Source organism: Cydia amplana, chromosome 4 (assembly GCF_948474715.1).
Source record: "Cydia amplana chromosome 4, ilCydAmpl1.1, whole genome shotgun sequence".
In the NCBI taxonomy this organism is placed as follows: Eukaryota; Metazoa; Arthropoda; class Insecta; order Lepidoptera; family Tortricidae; genus Cydia; species Cydia amplana.
This window is the reverse complement of record NC_086072.1, coordinates 6,913,548-6,934,122: the sequence shown is the minus strand read 5'-3', so window position 1 is coordinate 6,934,122 and position 20,575 is coordinate 6,913,548. Positions and strand designations below refer to the sequence as shown.

Genomic DNA, 20,575 nt, shown 5'->3' with positions numbered 1-20,575 from the left:
AATATATTTTTTATGAAATAAACCGTAAATATTATTTAAGGTCACGTAATATTAACCTAAAATAGACAATATGAGCAATACAAACAAATATAGCACATTTAAGTAAGACTACTTAAATATTTTTTTTTAGCATTTCAAAGTAGACATCTCCTATAATTGGACGGTATCTGACACAATTACCCTATTTACGAGTACAGATTATCATTATCAATATAAGCGCTTTTATGAATCTCTTCTCTCGACCACTGGCCGATCAATTTTCGAAACATACTTAATACATGTACTTAAAACGAGGTTAAATGAAATAAAAAGCAATTAGTTAATTAGGTCTCATTATGTAAAAGTTCTCTATAAAATGCTTTAAATCAATATATCAATGAAAACATTTTTTAAACAAATATAAAGAAATATTTAGTATAATGTTGTACAATCCTAATCTAACGGCCAATAGACAAACATTCATGAATTGGAAGCAACGCATTAGCGTCATCGGTTAGTCTTTTGTTACATCCATCGATGACCTATTTGGTGAGCCGTGGGTACGTAGTCAAAGGGTCGCGTTCTTTGTCTCGGTGATTTCACCCCTTGACCTTTTACGGAAGCGGCTTAAGGATAATACTAGTATATAAATATAAAATACACGTCAAGCTCTATATGTAAACATGTTTTATCGTAGCAACAGCTACCTGTTACTGTATTCAGTAATATATTATTTATATTATTTGATTGTCAACAGTAAACACGCTTATCTGAGGCATGTGTAAAGATTTTTATGGAAGTTAACAAACGAGATCTTTCTTACTGAAAAACACCAAAGAATTGAAGGACTAAAATAAAATTGTTCGTTACCACGGTAGTTTTCAGGGTTCCGTACCTAAAGGGTAAAAACGGAACCCTATTACTAAGACTCCGCTGTCCGTCCGTCCGTCCGTCCGTTCGTCTGTCACCAGGCTGTATCTCACGAACCGTGATAGCTAAACAGTTGAAATTTTCACAGATGATGTATTTCTGTTGCCGCTATAACAACAAATACTAAAAACAGAATAAAATAAAGATTTAAGTGGGGCTCCCATACAACAAACGTGATTTTTGACCGAAGTTAAGCAACGTCGGGCGGGGTCAGTACTTGGATGGGTGACCGTTTTTTTGCTTGTTTTGCTCTATTTTTTGTTGATGGTGCGGAACCCTCCGTGCGCGAGTCCGACTCGCACTTGGCCGGTTTTTTGTGTAAATCGCGTGCGGCCAGCGTGCCGGCGTCGACGTTCACGTTGAACCAGTGCCTGCCGTTAATAGTAAATAATAATGGTGCTTACTTTCAACGTTGATGTAGGGTGGCATCAGCACCGCGCTGTAGCTCGCGTTGACGGCGATGTGGTCGAAGTGTCGGCTGGGCGCGAGCACGAGGCGGCGTGCTCGCGCGGCCAGCGTGCCGTCGTCCGCGTGCACGTTCAGCCAGCGCGCGTCGTAGAACGCGCCCGGGCCGTCCGCGCCGCCCGACGATAGCGCCGCCGCCTCTGCCGAGTCCATAATACGCTGTGGGCAAACAATTATATAAATGACTGCTAAATTCGGAGTCTTCAAATGATCGGAAATTTATGTAGGACTCCCTTTATTAAGGTACTTACGCAACTAACAATACAACGTAAATATACACAAAAAGGGTGCAAGGCATGGGAGTTTTAAGCATACTAAAAAGCCTACACAAACCCTTTTCCCTTTGACTTTTTGACTTTACGAGTTATCCGGTCAATCAGGTAGGGGGTTAAAGTTAATTAGGCATGATGAACACCAACAAGTTACAATTTGAGCGCAACAATTTAAGACTAGCATAAAAACGACGGCGGTTCATTTAGAAAATGTATATGGCTCTAGAGAGTTTAAACTTTTTTATGTGGGTATAAATATCAATACAAAATTTAAAAAAATTAACTTCTAAATGATAGATAGTAATTTATGTAAATTTATTTAATTTTTATAATACATTTTATAAATATTTAGGAGGGTATTATATATAAATATTGTATTGTAATCTCTACAATGGTTCAAGAAGTTACTCATAGTAAGCATTGTCAACCGCAATCTTTTCCCCCTTTCAATTGGCGTTATTGCTTTTACCTTTCAGAAACTTGCCCGCAACTATATAACGGTTGCAGTAGGGTTGGATCGACAGCGAATCGATGGTTTGACTAAACGGGAGGGTGGAAGCACAAAGAGTGGCCGATAAAGGCGAAGACAATTGTCGGCAATTAGTCGAGTCAATGTCGATCGTGGGGCTCAGCGCATTAGTGACCGATGAAAAATGACAAATCGCCCCCCCGGAAGCCGCGTCTTAATGGCCGCTCTTTGAACATTTAATCGCAATTCATGCTTCAGCTACCTTTCTATTTTCATGTTTGTGTCAGAAATTACTTTCACGATTACTATATCGCTCAGCGACGGGTTCGGTGTTACACTAAGGCCTGAGTGGACGCTCATGTTGGGCGTGCAGCGGGGCGGGGCGTGCGGCGTGCATGTCAAACAAATGCAAACGTATAGGAGCGGCCTTAGTGCACGCTGCTGAAATCCCTTGGGAGCTCGATGCCACGCTGCACGCCCCGCCGAACGCTCCGCTCCGAGCGTCCACTCAGGCCTTATACTTAGGCGCTCAAATAACGAGGGTGAGATACTTAATACAAATTAGAACAGGCAGGCATATTCAGCAAGCGGGGTTTTGTTACCATTTCTATTAACTGTTTAAAGCTTGAACACGCCAAAACGTGGGCACACATTTTTGCTTATAATATTTGTAAAGGTTGGTTAAATTTTATTTATCTACTTAAATTAAAATCGAGGAACATGTGATACCACAATAGTTGTCAATTCTATAATTCGTTTTCATGATAACGAGCTTTAAACAATGGCGGAGCAAAATCACTTTGCACCAATAGCCTTGGAAAATTCGATTAAGCTTTGGATTCCTCCGAAAACGGTGTCGTCATATTACGGCCGCTATATAGCGTTGACTGACGTCACTAGAACGTTGTCTATGTAAACAAGATGGCGCGGTTTCCTAGACGGCGTTAAGATGACGGCCGTCATGACCTTGTCGATAGTTTCGTGAACGTTTTATTAGATAGCGGTGACGCCATTTTGAATAAATGACACGAGATTTTAATAAATGATTCCGTACTACGATTATTTTCCTCTTCTGATGATATTTCATCCTCCAAGTAAATTATAGATGATCAAGCAAATCTTGTCAGTAGGAAAAGGCGCGAAATTCAAATTTTCTATGGGACGTTATCCCATCGCGCCTACAATTTTCAAATTTGCCGCTTTGACCTTGGTGGATGACGGTGTGTTATGACGCCGTGGTACTTTCCACATGTCGCCACCGTAAAGACGGCACCGTTTTCGGAGGAATCCAAAGCTTTAGGCTAAATAAACTTGTGAAAATATGAATATTACAAGAATAAATTCGTTTTTGTATTTTTGAAATATCGCGGAGACGTTTATGAATGGAAAGACAGCCAGAAAGCAGAAAAACACGAGATTGTAATGAGAAAAAAAAGAAACTAGGAACATACAGCATTCTTACATAAAGACCGAAACCTATATTTTCTTATGTTGCAAAAAAGGTACAAATATCTCAAATTTATGCACAAAAAGTGAAGTCAAGTTAGATTAAGAGCTAGCAAGAGTTTATCTGCTCCCAAAATAGTGGTGCTAAATGAAATTTGTATGCAAAATGTAAAATATAAAAACGTTTGATCATTTTTAACGTATTTGATGGCGTTAAGTGTTAGACGATGGTTCTATAGAAATACAAACTTCAAGCAATAACATAATTTAAATAAAAAGTTTGACTTGTATGAGTTGCTAATACGTTCCCAAAGATTGCAAGATAAAAATAATGCTAAGTATCTCCATTATTTATTGGTTAAGCAAGCTACTTGTGATTGCATCAAGCTACGTCGTTAATTGATTCGCATAAGGGACATTGACTATTGGCGGATGGTAATAAATGAAGGCGGATGGCAATGGACTGGGTCCATATCAATGAATATATGAAAAAGACACCTGTTAAAGTTATATTATCAACTTATTCGGAAATAACTCTGACTTGGACTACTTAAACATACGGTAATCATGTCGTGCAAAGTGCCGGTGTCCTGGTCATCACAAAGTCTGTGACATGTCAAATCCTGAGGCTGAAATGAAAGTCTAGTACAGTGAAACCTGGATAAGTGAGATCTCAAGGGACGAGCAGATTTGTCTCACTTAAAGAGGTATTCCACTTACCCAGGCTCTCAGTTAGCCAGGTACAAATAAATTTCTGTCTCATTTACAGAGGGTCCCACTAATAGAGGTTAGAATAGAGGTTATATTTCAGTTATAGAGGTAAAATAATCCTTGTCCCTAAATATTTTTTAAGTCTGTTTAAATATTTCTTTGAATTTATTTTCAATGATTCTCCAAAGGATATATTTTTTCAATTAAATTTGATACGGACTTCATTGCGTCTTAGAAATATATTAAATGAAAATTTGTTTATTCGTGTTACTATCAAGATTTCAGCTTTCGTTTCGATAGTTTTAATTACATAAAGTACCTAAAGGAAACTTGAAGTCGTTTAGACACAATTAAGCAAATGCGGAATTTGTGGATAGACTAAGATTTAGTAAGAATACGGAAATTGATCAATAAAGTCCAAGTTAGAGAGGTCATAGATTGACGTTATCTCAGATACAGAGATAGAAATCTAAATAAACAATTAGGAAAATGTGATCTTATAAATATAGTCTCAGTAAAAGAGGTAAAATACACTCTCTGTCTCAATTATAGAGGTAAATGTGACTTTAAAATCACAACAACTAATCCCAGTTATAGAGGTTCGTTTTTTCTCACTAACAGAGGTAATTCAGTGCTAAAGTGTCGGGACCGCACCATGAGTCCCAGCTATAGAGGTTTCTCACTTATCCAGGTCCCACTTAACCAGGTTTCACTGTATATTAGCATGATGAACTATAATATTTTCAATTATATTCAATATATATTTCGCTCCATTAGACCTTTATTTTCTCTTTATTTGTAATTTTATGTGCCCAAGTTTTGGCGTGTTCAAGCTTTACCCCTGAGCGATTTATTCGAGGCGACCTGAATCAGACAAAATAATTAATGGTTCGACCTTGAAAGAAGCTCGCGAATAGATAAGCAAAGGTTGGCCAGGTCACGTAGCACCGACATTTGGCAACCCTTTGATCCGAGGCTGTTCGATAACGGACTCAGTAGGCCTAACTAACAGCAGGTAAGCTTACCTAAACAGCACGTTGAACTTTTTTCTTTCTGTTACGAGTTAACTTATAAAAAATAATATATAATTGAGTACAGATTTCCTTTTGAAAAACTTACATTTCCAAGTGTTTTATTTGCATCCTTGAATATCTCCTTTATTTAATCTCTCTGCATCTACTTTTGAATGTGTATTAGTTTACTGTTAGACAGACTTTATTTACAAATCACGTTGACCTGATTTGCTAGTACCTAAATGCAATTTAGTTCCGAAGCTACGATTTGCTGGCATCGCCGTGAGGAGTGTTTGGCAAGTGAAGTGTTGTCTTGAGTGAAGTGCAGAGTGTCTGCGGCAGGGTGACTCTACGCTATAGGCATTGTACCGATCTCACAGCATTAAATACATCTCAAAAGCATTTGCTAAGAAATTTTCTCCTCGTCGTTTTGAAATGTGCCTAAAGTTACTACTTAATTATTGAGATTGAGAGATTGTTTTGTATTTGGTTTGTTAAGAAATGTAATTTAAGAGTAGGTAATTGAAATTTAAGCTTGTTGAATACAAATCCATGAAACATGTCAAAATTTGCATCAAATTACTTTGCCACTTTCGTGGATAGAATAATGAATAAACAGAGCCTTTACGTACTGGTGTGGTGCAAAAAATGTTTTACTTCCTTGCCTCTGTAAATATCTTTTAACAGGATACTTTATTGTCCAGGCAGTATGTTGAATATTCCTCTCTGTGGGCCGAGTGTTTCTTTGAACGCGTGAATCCATATTTCCGAGACGTATGGGGGGAGCTAACAATAGTCTGCCTGACGTCTGGCTGGGGCGAGATGTAAGTGTTTTGTTCGGGAATTTCCCAGCGCTTGCTACTTTTTATTCCCCTTTCTCTTTAGGCGACTTGCACGGGCATAAATGCAGGTAGTAATATTGCAAATTACGACGTCTTTGCTTTTGCTTGCGGCAATGTTTTATAAGGTTTCAGATTAATCACCTGTTGTTACACATTGTTCATTTTACACAGCGATTTCGTGAGCGATTATTGACACGTTATAGGTAAGTACTTACTTTGAAGCACTCTTTTAGTAATTTTTATGCAGGGAGCCTCTGGGGTTGATCCCAATTAAAACTTATTTAGTATGTCCAATATTCGCCACTTAAAACTTGGCTAAGGGTTTAACCCCGTATACTAGGAACGTAACCTATTTATGCAGTGGAGTAGGTGATTTGTTAATTTGAACACTTAGCTCATTAACTTTCATATATGTATATTTCAAAGTACATTTAAATCTGCTACTTAGTAGAATTCATTCGAGTTTATATGTGTGTCCTTTAAATCCATAAAACTCGTAAATAACTGGTTAAGCTGAAGAGCGGACCTGCTGGTGGCATCACAGCGAAATCGCAGAGTCGCTCGCGTGAGCCTAACGATCTCCAGCTGGTTGCCTGCAGTAGGTAGGCTCCCTGCCCCGCAAGCCATGATGCGGCACAGCCCTGCTAGCACGAGGCAAAGAACACCTTAACGAACGACCTTGTCCACTTGCCAAAACGTTATTCACGTGTCTTCCGCTTACATTTTATAATTACGTGGAAGTTTGCCAGGGTAGGTTTTTTGTTGTTTTGGCACTTTATATAATCATTCCACGTTGCCCAAAGTTTATTTAGAGTCTCACATCATATCAAAGAAGGTAGAAGGTATTAAATTACCGGGTAGTTAATGGTCTAGTAACTTTGCCAGTCATTGTGAGATCAATCATCAACAATAGGTAGGAAATGGGGATCGGCTAAAACCGTGTCGCTAATGAAAACGCAGTCACACACACACACAGGCACATCACACATTATAGGTATATGTACTGCTTTTTATGCATTACTAACCGAAATTTTGTGAACTTCTAGGATATCTGGTCCATGAGAGACCTTATCAATCCATAGGTAATATTTTGCCCATCACAATCTATTTGATGAGTACCAACATCGAATACGAGAATTAAGTGTGTCTTAATAGAAAGTAAATATAAAATCATAAAACCTATGCGTTAAAAGTGTATACTTGACAAATAGTTCGAGATTTCACATTAGTTAGGGCTCAGGACCGCTTCGGCCTCAGTTTCATTTCGGCAACTTCTTAAGTAGTTCTCATTCGCATTTGGTCTACTGTTCCGATTCGCCAGCATTCCTATATCGTCACTTTCTTATCTCGCCCGCTTTCTTACGTGGGCCACTGTAGTAACTTGGTTATATTCCTAATTAGACTACAGTGCCGATTCGTCAACACTCCTAATTCGTCCATAGTGCTTACTCGTCAACATTCCTATTTAGACCACAGTGCCAACTCGTCAACTACATAGTGTTTGTGTGCCACGATGTACGTACAGGTCAGGTGTAGAATCGGTTGATCTCAACCTGAAAAACTCTTGTGTTTCAGCTTGATAAGCTTCCTCTACAAATCCAAGTAGTATTGATTGGCTATATTCGTTGTCCATCTCTGAAAAAAAAAACACTTGTAACTACCTATTTATCTGTCTTTCTTAGATACCTATTGAGCTAGAAAAAATATTTTATTTGAATAAAATGTGTGCTGCTTCTGACAGTTTAAGTGACAATCAGTATTAATTCTACATTCTCAATTCAAATAAAAGAACGCGGACGAGTTGGCACTTTGGTCGAAATAGGAACGTAGACAAAAATGGTATATTGACGATATCAGATATTGGACGAGTTGGCACTATGGTCAAAATAGGAATTTAGACAAAATGGGGTATTGACGATATCAGAAAGTAGGCAAGTTAGGAAGGTGACGATTTAGGAATTGTAGGCTGACGACATGGCACTGTGGACGATTTATGGAGATGACGAAATGAAACTGAGGCCGAAGCGGTCCTGAGCCTTAGTTAGGTACCTATTGTTCTGTTATCGTTTAGGTACTTGAAAATAATACGTATAATATTAGAGTATTTTAACACATTATAAAGTCGTTATTTTAGTTTAAAAGCACTTCAACAAGACATAAGCACTTCGTAGCTACCATATGTTTGAAAAGCAATATTACTTTGGGAGCACTTTAGTCATGCTCGCAATATATACCATTATGTAAACTGCCACCTTATCTGTGCGAATGTCCTCGCGACGTTAATTTCAAAGTTGCTGAGTAATTAGCAACACATTTTGCAGGCTCTTAGAATACAGCCGTTTATATTTAAAACGGACAAGAATTCTTAAAGCGGCGAAGATTTTAAGGTAGCCAGGAAAAGTAAAAAATACATTGCATAGAATCATAAAAATAGAAACAAAGCAAACTGACAGACTGATTCAACAATCTTATTCTTCTAGCCATGGGTAAATGTATTCTCCTAAATAAAAAGCTCCCACCAGGACCCGTTTATAAATGAGGTGTTTTTAGCTGTGACACGAAATAGCCCCATTGGAAGAGCGGACTTTACGCGCAAAGTAGAGGCGAAGTAATTAAAACTTGCACTCCGCGGCGCCGCGCCGCCCGCGACGCCCGACCTGCCTAATAAAGGGGTTTCTTCGATAACATTGCAGGTATCTGGCACTTGTATCATACTCAGCAATGTTTAAAACAAATAATATATACTCATAGTATAAATATAACGAAATTATCTGATAGCACTGGAGAGGTATTTGTACAAGTAGCATAAGCCTCAAGTTTAACTACATATGTCACCGTCCGTTTTTATACACTTTAACGTCGTTCTTAGAGAAGTTATTATCTCCTTGTGTCATGTGGCATGCAGTTGCGATGCCGCTTTCCGTCCAGGGTGATGACATAACATTAGAATTTCAAGATCAGTAACTACAAGTATTTAATATATTTGTTCCATTACGACCCAATCTCTCGACACCATTCGATCTCCTCCATAAAGACGCGCGCTGAAAGGACGTTCTTGAACAATACCGTGTTCCGTAAATGCGGCGCTGCTTTATTTTGTTTCTGCTACAGTTTCATTAAGTGCGAAATGTTAGCGTCGTTTTTTCTCAGGGACTCGCCCGCAGCGAGCAATCCCCACGATTTTTCAACTTTATTGTCGAGCTAAATTTTGTGCGCTTTGAAGACTCCTATTACCAATCTAATGGTTGTGCTACCGCAAGATACCGCAAATTTTACAAGGTGTGAATTCACAGCAATTCAAATTAAAAATCTTACAAGAAAAGAGAAATCTTGTAAACGACATTTGTAAAAAAAGGATCAGTGAAACGCCATGAATATCTGCTACTTTGTCGTGTAGGTCCTTAAACAATTATATTGACATTATTACAAGGCACGGATAGCCCGCCCCAATAAGCACGCAAGCACAGGGAAAAAAATATAGGGTGCAAAGTGCACGAAAATAAAATTTCGTCTTTATCACGAATAGAGGGAGTACGTGAGCAATGGAGCCCCGCGTTTGAGCTGCCGGGGAGGAGGAATGCGGTAAAAAACGAGATAAACTGCTCAGATAAACGCGGCGGCTTTCGGGAATATGATTTCGACTCACTGCCACTCAATGTGTCCTCCATTATAAGACAACTTTCCACATGTAAAACGTAGTTTTACAGTGTCCTTTAGCTTTAGATGTTAGAAGTAGGTACTTGTTACATATGTAGACAGATCTATGATTCTAGTGCGTTGACACTATTTGGGTCATTGCACCAATTGAGCATTTTTGTCTAATTTCCATGGAATTTTGGAATAGGTACTGATTTTATACCTACAAGAAAATGTTCTGTGATAATGATAATTCTTAGAAAAATGTAATAAAGCCAATATTCTTGTCAGGGTACATACAGAGTACCAGACAGTACCACATATTATGATAATTTGAAAATTCAGTTCGGGCACTGAAGTTTTTCTATCAATGAAAATTGGATTTTGCTGGCACAGAAATTCGTTTTCTTACAATAATTTCTATTTAAACAATGTTTAATTAATAAATATAAAAAATAATCATGAAGTATTTAGAAATAATCACGTGCATATATGAGATCAATGTCATATTTTTAAAGCATTGTAAAATAAAATAATTAGTTTAAGTGTCTTTTTTTTGTTCAGTTTATGAATTTGCCTGGGTTTTGACCGAAAAATATAACTATAAGAATAAAATATATTGTATGTATTTTTAGAAAATAGAAACTGATCACATTGATAATCGACAGTTAGACAAAAATTTACAAAAGTTTAAGGCAAAAGCATAAAACTGGTCGCAAATCTTTTCAATAGGAACATAATATATAATGTTATAAAGTTATGTTTGGCTCAGCAGTGTGTTTTAACCAATGCTTATTATTTCTAATATGTTAGTTATATTAAATTATTTTAATATTTATAATCCTTACATATACTTAAATCCTGAAATAGAATTTTAGTTTCAGTAGGTTCCTACGTAGACTACGTACCTAAGTAATATGAAAAATTCTCCATATTCAATTTACAGCATCCTAAAAATAACGCCCTGCACTGCGCTCAGCACTTACGTCAAAAGTTAATAGGCTTTGTATAATATCCTTACTACTTATAAGTCCCCAGTCGCGCAGACCTCTATTACTTTGCTGGGCTGTCTTGTGCAAGTTCGCACTTCAAAGAGTTATTCCGGGAGTTTGCATAAGTAGTACAGTCACACCCATTTGATGATTATTTGACCACTTTCTTGGTTGTACATTGCAATCAGTTTGATGAATTTAAAGGTTCCTCAGCGCTATTGAACAGGAAAATACTTATACATTAAAGATTTATTTTTACATCATCATCATCTTCCTCGCGTTGTCCCGGCATTTTGTCACGGCTCATGGGAGCCTGGGGTCCGCTTGGCAACTAATCCCAGTAATTGACGTGGGCAATAGTTTTTACGAAAGCGACTGCCATCTGACCTTCCAACCCAGAGGGTAAACTAGGCCCGTATTGGGATTAGTCCGGTTTCCTCACGATGTTTTCCTTCACCGAAAAACGACTGGTAAATATCAAATGATATTTCGTACATAAGTTCCGAAAAACTCATTGGTAAGAGCCGGGGTTCGAACCCGCGACCTCCGTATTGCAAGTCGCACGCTCTTAATACCGCTAGGCCACCAGCGCTATTAAGATTTATTTTTACAGAATTTGTAATAAAGAATAATAAAGGTTGTATATTATTCTGCGGGATAGCACAAACTAAAAGCAACCTTTCTTTTAAAAATCTAAACAAATGATAAAAAATATGAGTAACATTACAGAGTACTCCTCAAACAGATAATACTACTCAAATTAGAATGGTGGATAAAATGGGAACGTGTGGCCTCAAAAATTTATTTAGTGAAATTAGTGTAACAGTATGAGCATCGCGTCAGTACCGGCGCTGCGGGCTGCGGTCACGGGACATGATGCAATGTGTCTCCGCCAACCGAGTAATGCGATTACACTACTCGCCGTACTCGCGCTGTCGTTGCTCCGAGGCTTTGCCTGACTTAATATTTTGATAATAACATATGTGCAGATCGGTTGAGACTGTTAAAATGAAACAATTATTTAATTATGTTTAGGCTGTTGTGAGTCATACTTATCAATTTAACCTGTAATGGTTATAAAGTCAAACTTCAAATGCACGTTTTTAGCAATAAGTAGGTACCACAAGCGCGACATTACTTACTTATTATGTACATATAATTTTTTTACAGCCAACCATTAGAAGAAATTCATTCAGGGATTAAAATGCATGCTTTAAATTTAAAACAAACGTCGATCAGTAAAATGAGCTTAATCTATATTTTATGTAATTTGTCGACCAAACCTCTGTATTTTTTAGTATTGTTTATACGAAAGTAATTTCCGTTATAAACAGAGAGATCGGACAAATTGGCGTCATTGCACGCAATAATGTGGACATGACTCCAAAATTGATTAAATAATTAATCATTTAATTAATTTCTTACCTGAGGTTTAATTTTGATTCCTAATCAATAAATAACACAAAGATTTCTTATAATGTAAATTTATTAAAGAAAATAATCAGTATGTTTTCCAAATTATCTGTAGGTACTCATTTTTTTATATCAAAAATATATTTAAGTGCTATTTATTGACTAGGGAACAAAATTAAATTTGGGTAAAAAAATAATTAAATTATTAATTATTTAATCAAATTTGGAGTCATGTCCACATTATTGCGAGCAATGACGCCAATTTGTCCGATCTCTGGTTATAAAAGAATCTAGGTCTCAAGCCATTTCAAGACATTAAACGTTCAACAAATTCCCTATTTCTAATCTGACCACATTCTTCAGTCCGCCCCTTTTCTGTATCGTCTATTGGAATATCAATGTATTGTAATTCCAGCAAGATACATAAGGGATGATAGTATACCTTTATGCCAGGGGGTACAACCCAAGCGAGCGAATATTTGCATATTTTTTCAGTTTACACGACGCGCGTAATTTTAATACTTTTGTCAAACTGTTTAAAAGAGAAATATCACCATTTCAGTTACTTGTATATTTTTTACTTGATAAGCCAAAAAACCCAACGAAATTATCAAAGTAGGACTATAAATTAACTGTTTTAGATAAAAACAAACGCTGCGAAAACTTTTAAAGACAAATTACGTTACAACACATAATTTACTACGAAAGCTCTCTTCTCTACGGAATGCCTGCTTTAATGCCAATTTTTCATGTTTCCGCAGAGATAAAACTTTGCAAGTAGGTTACTTTTGCTCGACATTACTGTCGAGAATTTATCAAAGTACTAAATAAATATCTCTTATAACGTGCGACATCAGTACGCATACGCTTGGCATTAGCAGAGTGGTCGCGGGGCGCTGCGGCGTGCATTTTGCACTCCCGTCAGTAAGCCTCGGGGTGTCATTGCAATCGTTCGCCGAACATAGGCGAGTCGAAGACTGATGACCAGAATTCGCGTGAGCTCTATTATGTTTAGTTGTTACCGATCTGGCTGTCAAGTTACATTGGATAGCTTTGGAACTCGAATCACCCACGCTCTCGAATCGACAGGAATACCTACTAGGCTCTGTATTGACAACTATGAGCTTCACCAATGTGGCTGCGACAGTGTCCCCGCGCGAACGATTTAGAGTTGTCATCTAGTTTGGTGTGTTAAATGCAGGGGTGAAACTTGTGTCTGTAAAATGGCACTTCGAATGTGAAAAACGCCACGATAGAACTACTTATTTAAAAGTGTTTTCTTTTTTTTTACTTTTTCTTCCATAAAAATCACTTTTTGGAAGCATAGGTAACTCACAGTTCCATTTTATTATTGACAATAATTAAAAATGGTTTAGATATTTTTTCAATAAACAGGAAAAGAGAACATGCTAAGATGATGGTACACATTTGAGATGGCAAAAGTTCTATAGGTAGGTATTTAATTATATTGGATCTGGTTGCCTAGCGCCAGCTAGCGCTAGTGTTGGTTGGTGGTAGTTGCAAATTGCTAGCATAAAATCCGTCTTCCATTTATCCTACAAGTGATTCCTCCCACATTAATAAACCCTACTGGCAGCGGTCACTAAAATGCTATTATATACGAGAGCAAAGGTTGTCGACCTCCGTTTCCGACCCTCGCCGGCAGGGCTTCCCTCCTGCTGATATAAGTGTGTAGTGTATGAAACTCTCGTCTAACTTGAATAAAGTATATGCATGCATGGTTTTAGGTGGCTTTAGGTAGATTTTGTAGGTAATTAATAAACTTAATTCGACCCCATGCAAATTTTTAGTCCTATTTTATAATAATTTGATAACGTAATTCCATACCGAATAGCGCTGAAAGTCCCTTTCAACGGCCGACACTTACTGTAGTGTCGCTACGTTGCTTTTTCAGCTTAGCTCGTTCTCACCTCCGGTATTTATACTCAGTAATAAACTTTAAAAATGTAAGTGACAATAATATTATACCTGTCATCTGGATCAGCGAGGTATGAGGTAGGATGTGTAAGATGCACTGGAGGGCGTCTAAGCGGTTCACTCTAAAATTGTACTTCGATAGCTTGAATATCAGGCCAATTCTAGTTTTAGTTATAAGATCTGTTTCCAATATGTCTGATCTCTGTGTCTAAAGTGACGTTTTTGGTTGAAACAATGTTACTTTTGACACTGACAGATCAGTATCATATCGGTATTATATTGTAAACAGATCTAATAACTAAAACCAGAATTGGCCTGTATATTGTTCCATCCATTAGATACCAAGCGCGTCGCCATATCCTACGCCGTAGACCGTAGCGTCCGTAGCAGTATGATTCGCCAGTGTGTCAAAAATCGTCCACGAGTCATTATGCATAGAGGTGTGCCATTTTTGTGCGCCACATTGAAAAAGAATACTTAAGTCAGTAGGTATTCTAGAGGAATACTTACGAATATTGATTACTATTATTAAGGCAGCTTAAGACTATTCAATAAGACTTCGGGTTTAATAATAAAACTTGCTAATCGCCTAACATTCGAGAGAAACGGAGTAATGTTGGACCGATGGTTTTGCAGTTAGTATGCGGCTTAAGACCACATTAAATTACAAACTGTTGAATTAGGTATTCACATAAACTTTGATCTAAGTGAGTATAGTGGGTAAAATATCTAATGAACCCATTGGACGAGACGGGAGGGCCGCGGTGGCTCGGAAGAGCTCCGCGCGGCGCTGAGAGTATTTCAACTCACTGAATCGGCACTTTAGTTAATGTAGTATGAACGTGTGAAGTAATTCTATTTCTGTCGGTTATACACGTATTTTCAACTAGAGCGTTATTTTATTAAACAGCAAGTATGAGAAAAATCTAATAAATATTTTGCAAGATAAGATGTATAGTTTTGAAGTATAAAGTAAGTAATCTGTAATTCTGTTTACTCTTCGATTACTTATTGCTAATTTTAGGTAACCTTAGTAAGCAAACTATCCAGCTTTCAAAATTAAAAGTGTTTTCCAAAAGTTACTAAACAAAGTAGCAAAACGTTTTCAATATCGATAACATAACAAGTTATTTATAGGTAATGTAGAGTTATGAAAGTGTCACAGTAACAGTACCTAACACAGGTTACAGGTTAAGTAAATACTACATATTCAAAAACCTATAGGTATCTAAACCTTATAAAATAAAAACAATATCATAAAACTTGGATACAAGCCTGGGATCTACTAACGGAACTCCTCAATTCAATACTTAAGACATTTTTATTTTATTTTACACGCTCGCGATAAGATCCGGCATCCGGATTATCTGCAATGTAAAAATCAGCCAGGCCGGCGGAAGTTCGGAGTACTTGAAACGTAGACAATTGCATTTAACTTACAAATCTTTGATTGCATATTGCATGGAACTGAGCGCGAACCGGCTAAGATTACATTCACGAGGTGCCCGCAGTGAGGCGTTGCTATTAAACTTTATACGAAGCCTCCATACCCCCTCCCCACCGCCGAGCCGCTGCACTTTATCATGACACCAACAAACTAGTTTTGCGATTTGTTGTTGCACTTTATACATATTTTGTAACTGTGCTATTTCCCTTTGCATTGTCTGCGGCGCGGAGCAGTTTTAGTTAATGCTGAGGATTTATCCTCGTTTCATGACAGTAATTATAACTTACAATACAATTGTAACTTATGAACTTGTTTCCTTGCTGTTAAATGTATGAATTTCCCACTTGTAAGCGTAAACAGTAACAAAAGGAATATTTTAAAATATCCCCAATAAGCCGTTAAATAAATGAGGCATGTTTTAAAAAGAAAAAATCACCACAACTCTTCAAAAGTAAAACCCCTTTCCGGTTAATACCAATACTCGAAAAGTTTATTCGAAGGACGAAATTCTTCTCCATAATGGGGGTTATTGATAAACCGCTCCGAAGGGTTTCGGGAGTGACATGCAATTTCTAAAATGGACGCGTATAAAACTCTCATTGAGTACAGTGCGTGTTACCTAAGCGTCCTATTACTGCAGGCGGTCCGGCGCGCCGCTGGAATATTGAGTAAGTAGCCTGCGGGAGTCGGCGAGAGCCCGCGCGGGCGGCTAGCGGAGCGACGAGCGGAGCGGACGCGGCGGGCGGCGGGAGGGAGCGGGAAAGTACCACCGTCTCAAGACTACGAATCAATAAAGTCCACTCGTATAAGTCCGGGCGGTGCAGCGCTGGATATGGGTCACGGTGCACTCAGCTCGTAGATGGTATTTAATAACCCCGCGCCCCGGCTACTTGCCCGACAGATATTACTCGATCCTTTGGAAATGTTCGATATTACTTCCGCCGCGTCAGTGATGTTTAATCTGTTGAAGGTGTTGACAGCGAACCGAGAGAGGATTTTAAATGCTCTTTAGAATAGTTACGTCGTCATAAAAACTGACTGCAACCTCTTCAAGTTAGACTGCACTATTCGGTACCTACTAAGGAAGCGTCGGTTAAGTTTTCAGACGTGTTGTAAATGGCGTCGGAGATGATTGTCATAGCAATTTCCGGCACCGATTGCGGTCCAATGACGTGAATCATGTCGGGATTTCTTGTCACAAACAGCTGCTGTTTCGCAATTTGCTGATGGCGGTATTAAGGTCGGCAAGTGCAGTGGTCTAGTTGCGCCGCCCCCGCGCCGCGGCATGCCTCCGGAATTTGGCGGTGCGCCTTGCACTTAGCTTGCTACAGAATTTAAGCGCACATGTATACCGTCTATAGCGCCGTAACATATTACAAGCGACGCAGATTGTTCTTGTGGTGGAGTGGCACCAAAGCTTGCACGTACAGGTGTTTCTACATTGAACCTGAATAGTTTAGTCGATTAAGTCGATGTTTTCTATGGGACGCATTTTATTTGGAATTTAGGGTTGGTCACATAGAAAAAGTTGTTCAGTATTTCACCTCACAAAATATAATTAAAGTATCGAAAACCCCCGTATTTGTAAAATTTTGAAAATCGTGAATTCATTATCGTTCCATTTATTATTATTACATATATTTACTTACCTACTTATATACAGTAATTCGCCCGTGTATCGTACAACGTTTACAGTACATAATTATGGCCATTAAAATTTTCGACGCATGTTACGTAATGTGCTTATTATCAAAGTGCTTATTATGCAAAGGGTGTCATAATGGAGCACTAGATGTACCTACTGTAAAAATGATTATTGAATTGAACTGAATAAGACGTGCGTATATGGATAATATATAAAACATTAACAAATTAGTAGGTATTTCAGACTTTGAAGTCCTATTGCCTACAATGATAGACGTGTATTAAAAAGACTTTGCAGACTTAAGTTACGATCTTACTTATGTAAGGTCACCATACCGTTATCGGTATGAGAAGGTATTGAGAATACTGAAATCTCTACAAATTATACGACTTCCATATATGATTAAACTCGACAGTCTGCTGAAGCGTCAAGTTCCCGCGCTTACACTTAAATTACATGAAGATTATGGTTGTTTGTTGTGTTTGTTGTTGTTGTTCACAGCAATGTTGATTAAAGAAAAAAAGAACATAATATAAATATTTGGTTTCAGAAATCAAAGTAGTTTATGGTTAAGTACCTATACTTTATGCAAATTATTTAAAATCAGTGACTTAACTGATTCAGTTAAAGAATTGGAAGATGGATGGATTGGATGGCTATAACTCTCTTTTGGCAGTCGGGTAAAAAAAGATGATTGTCATTCCTGGTCAAGCAATATTCAGTGGTTCACTCCCCTTGTAAGAGCACATCACTATGTAATGAAATATACCTGCGTCAAGTATTGGAACTTACTATGCAGTATAAAACGTTATATCAAATTGAATTACGCCACTGAGTAAGTAAGTACGTATTTATTTATACATTTCAAATGCACAGTTTCATATGGAACAACGTTCATAATAAGAGTAATTTAAATAAGAACACCATTCGCATTTACATTAATGTTGGTTTGTTTATTACCATAAAATAATGCGATATTTGTTCAAACAGCGTAAAACAGCAAACTAGCTGTAATTTATATTTACGATAAACCTATGCATGTGCTCAATGTCGCTTTGGAGGTGTCAAAAGTTGCATTGTTAAATTTTAGTGTAAGTATAGTACATATAAGTCTGTTTATTTAGTTCCGATCACAATGCTATCCTAAAACTATTGTCACACCTCCTAGTGGGAATTGTCTTAGCCCGTTTCTACACTTGTAAGTTTTACATACGTAAGTAGGGACAAAGCTATTTGTTAGAATGAGATAACGATATTCATCTCTCATTCTCTAGTATAGCTGTGTCCCTACTTACGTAAGTAAAACTTACAATTACAAGTGTAGAAACGGGCTTAGGACATAGGCTATATCTACCACTTTGTAATTTTCCCTGTAAATATTATTGGCCTGTATCTGTTTTTTCCCCAATAAAGAAAATAAAATAAAATAAAAACTGATGACGGAATTTCCGTTGCATTAAATTTCTGCAGCTTACTAAATGTGCTTAAAATTTCCTAGGAAACTGCCCGATATAGATTCATGTTTGCGTTAATTAACTGGCTTTGTGTTGAAATTACTTCTAGCCTAGATAACCATCGAGGTCCTCGCGTTATTAATTACCCGAGCGTAATGTGTGCCGTGCTGCTGAAGTATGACATTGTCACTATTGAAATTGATTTAATCACGTATCAGCCACTGAATAAATTTAAGCTTAAACAAATACCTATGCTTAATACCTTTTTATTTCTAACTACTCGCCACAAAAAATATGCCCTTACGGAAAATAAACGTTGTTGCACAATGTTTAGATACATATACAACTTTATACCTAAGATGGATTAATCACCTTGTAAAGGGTTCGATCCGTGAGAAGTTGATGGACGGAAACAATTGGTACAAATTAAGCATCTATCGTTTAATCATAAATTATATCTAAGCCTAAGAAGACAGAACAGTACAACCAGCGTAACAGTTTCCACCAAAACACAATAAAAGTAAAGTTTAAATAAAAATTTAAAATGCTAAAAGAAAGTAAAATATTAAAACAATCAAAACAAATAAAATAAGCATAAAAGTAAAAAAAAAACAACAAAAACTTAAAATGCCAAAATAAAAGGAAAATATTAAAACAATCAAAAATAAAATAAGCATAAAAGTAAAAAAAAACAACAAAAACTTAAAATGCCAAAATAAAAGGAAAATATTAAAACAATCAAAAATAAAATAAGCATAAAAATAAAGAAAACAAAAAAATAAAATAAAGAAATTCCGCCCTGTGCGGATGGGATTCGAACTCGGAATCTTCTGCTTCTATGTCCACTACTTGTACCACTCGGCCAGTAACGCTAGACTGTGGCGAAATAAACGAAGTGTATTTGCGATGACGAAGGGCCTCTCAATTTCCAAATTGTTCTTTACTTTACAGCATGATCAGCAAAGGGCGTTCCCTAATGCTGCGGACAAAGTGTCGTATGATAAATATTTATTAAAAATACTATGTACAACAAGTTAACGTCCTAGACCCAAACACGATCAGTCGCGGAACACTTACCCCGTGACAATTGAACACACTCGCACGCACCACTAGTACATATTGCCGTAGTTAATGCACTGTATGTCCGTAAAATCAATTTGTCGTCACAATTTCACAATTTACGTCTCAATAACAACGGAACATTACAGAGCTCTTTCATCGACCTGCCATTTTTTTTCCTACGGTCCATGTTTTTTCTGCGACACCCTCCATTTCAAAATAAAAATGTATGCCGTCACTAACTAACCCGTTATCCGTTCATGTTCGCAAATTGCGACTAGATGGCGTTACTAGGGTCATGTAATGTGATGTGATGCTATGCACGGGCATTACATATCCCCTCTCCTCTAAAGAATCCAACCGGATTCAACCAAAGCGCTTCATATCACTAGAGTGCCAGGTTCCTAAGTCTTTACCTCTAGGACTTTGAAGCTTATAGACATCTTCTGAGATTTTCTTAGCAACTATGGCCTCATCAAACTTAGGCGCCAGTTTACTCATAAATTTTTTGCCCGCACAAGACAGATTTTTAGTGCGCTTCCATACACGGTCTCCCTCTTTGTACTCACAAGTGCGGCGTCGCAGGTTATAATGTCTTGCGTTTGTCTCATAGGATTTCCTCATTCTTTCGCGAACTTCTTCGTATATTCTATTACGTAGAGCCAGATTTTTTTCAAATTTTTCTTTATTGAAAATCAGTGGTTCTTTCGACTCGAGGCTATAGGGTCTAGTTCCGTGAATTCCTGTCTCGCGCCCAAAAAACAGGAAGGAGGGTGTCCTCTCCGTTACTTCGTGTACCGACGTTCTTATTGCGTGGCCGATGTGAGGGATATACCTATCCCACTCTCTATGATCATCTTTGAC

The 20,575-nt window shown here is 37.6% G+C and overlaps 1 protein-coding gene across 2 annotated transcripts in view; it reads right to left on the bottom strand.

Annotated features, from left to right (window-relative positions):
* LOC134663170 (voltage-dependent calcium channel subunit alpha-2/delta-3) overlaps positions 1-20,575 on the bottom strand; it is a 96,565-nt gene that overhangs the window by 24,551 nt on the left and 51,439 nt on the right. For both annotated transcript variants that reach the window (XM_063519526.1, XM_063519527.1), the window contains exon 4: positions 1,314-1,533. In XM_063519526.1, coding sequence (XP_063375596.1) covers positions 1,314-1,533 — 220 coding nt within the window. The remainder of the gene's footprint in view (positions 1-1,313; positions 1,534-20,575) is intronic.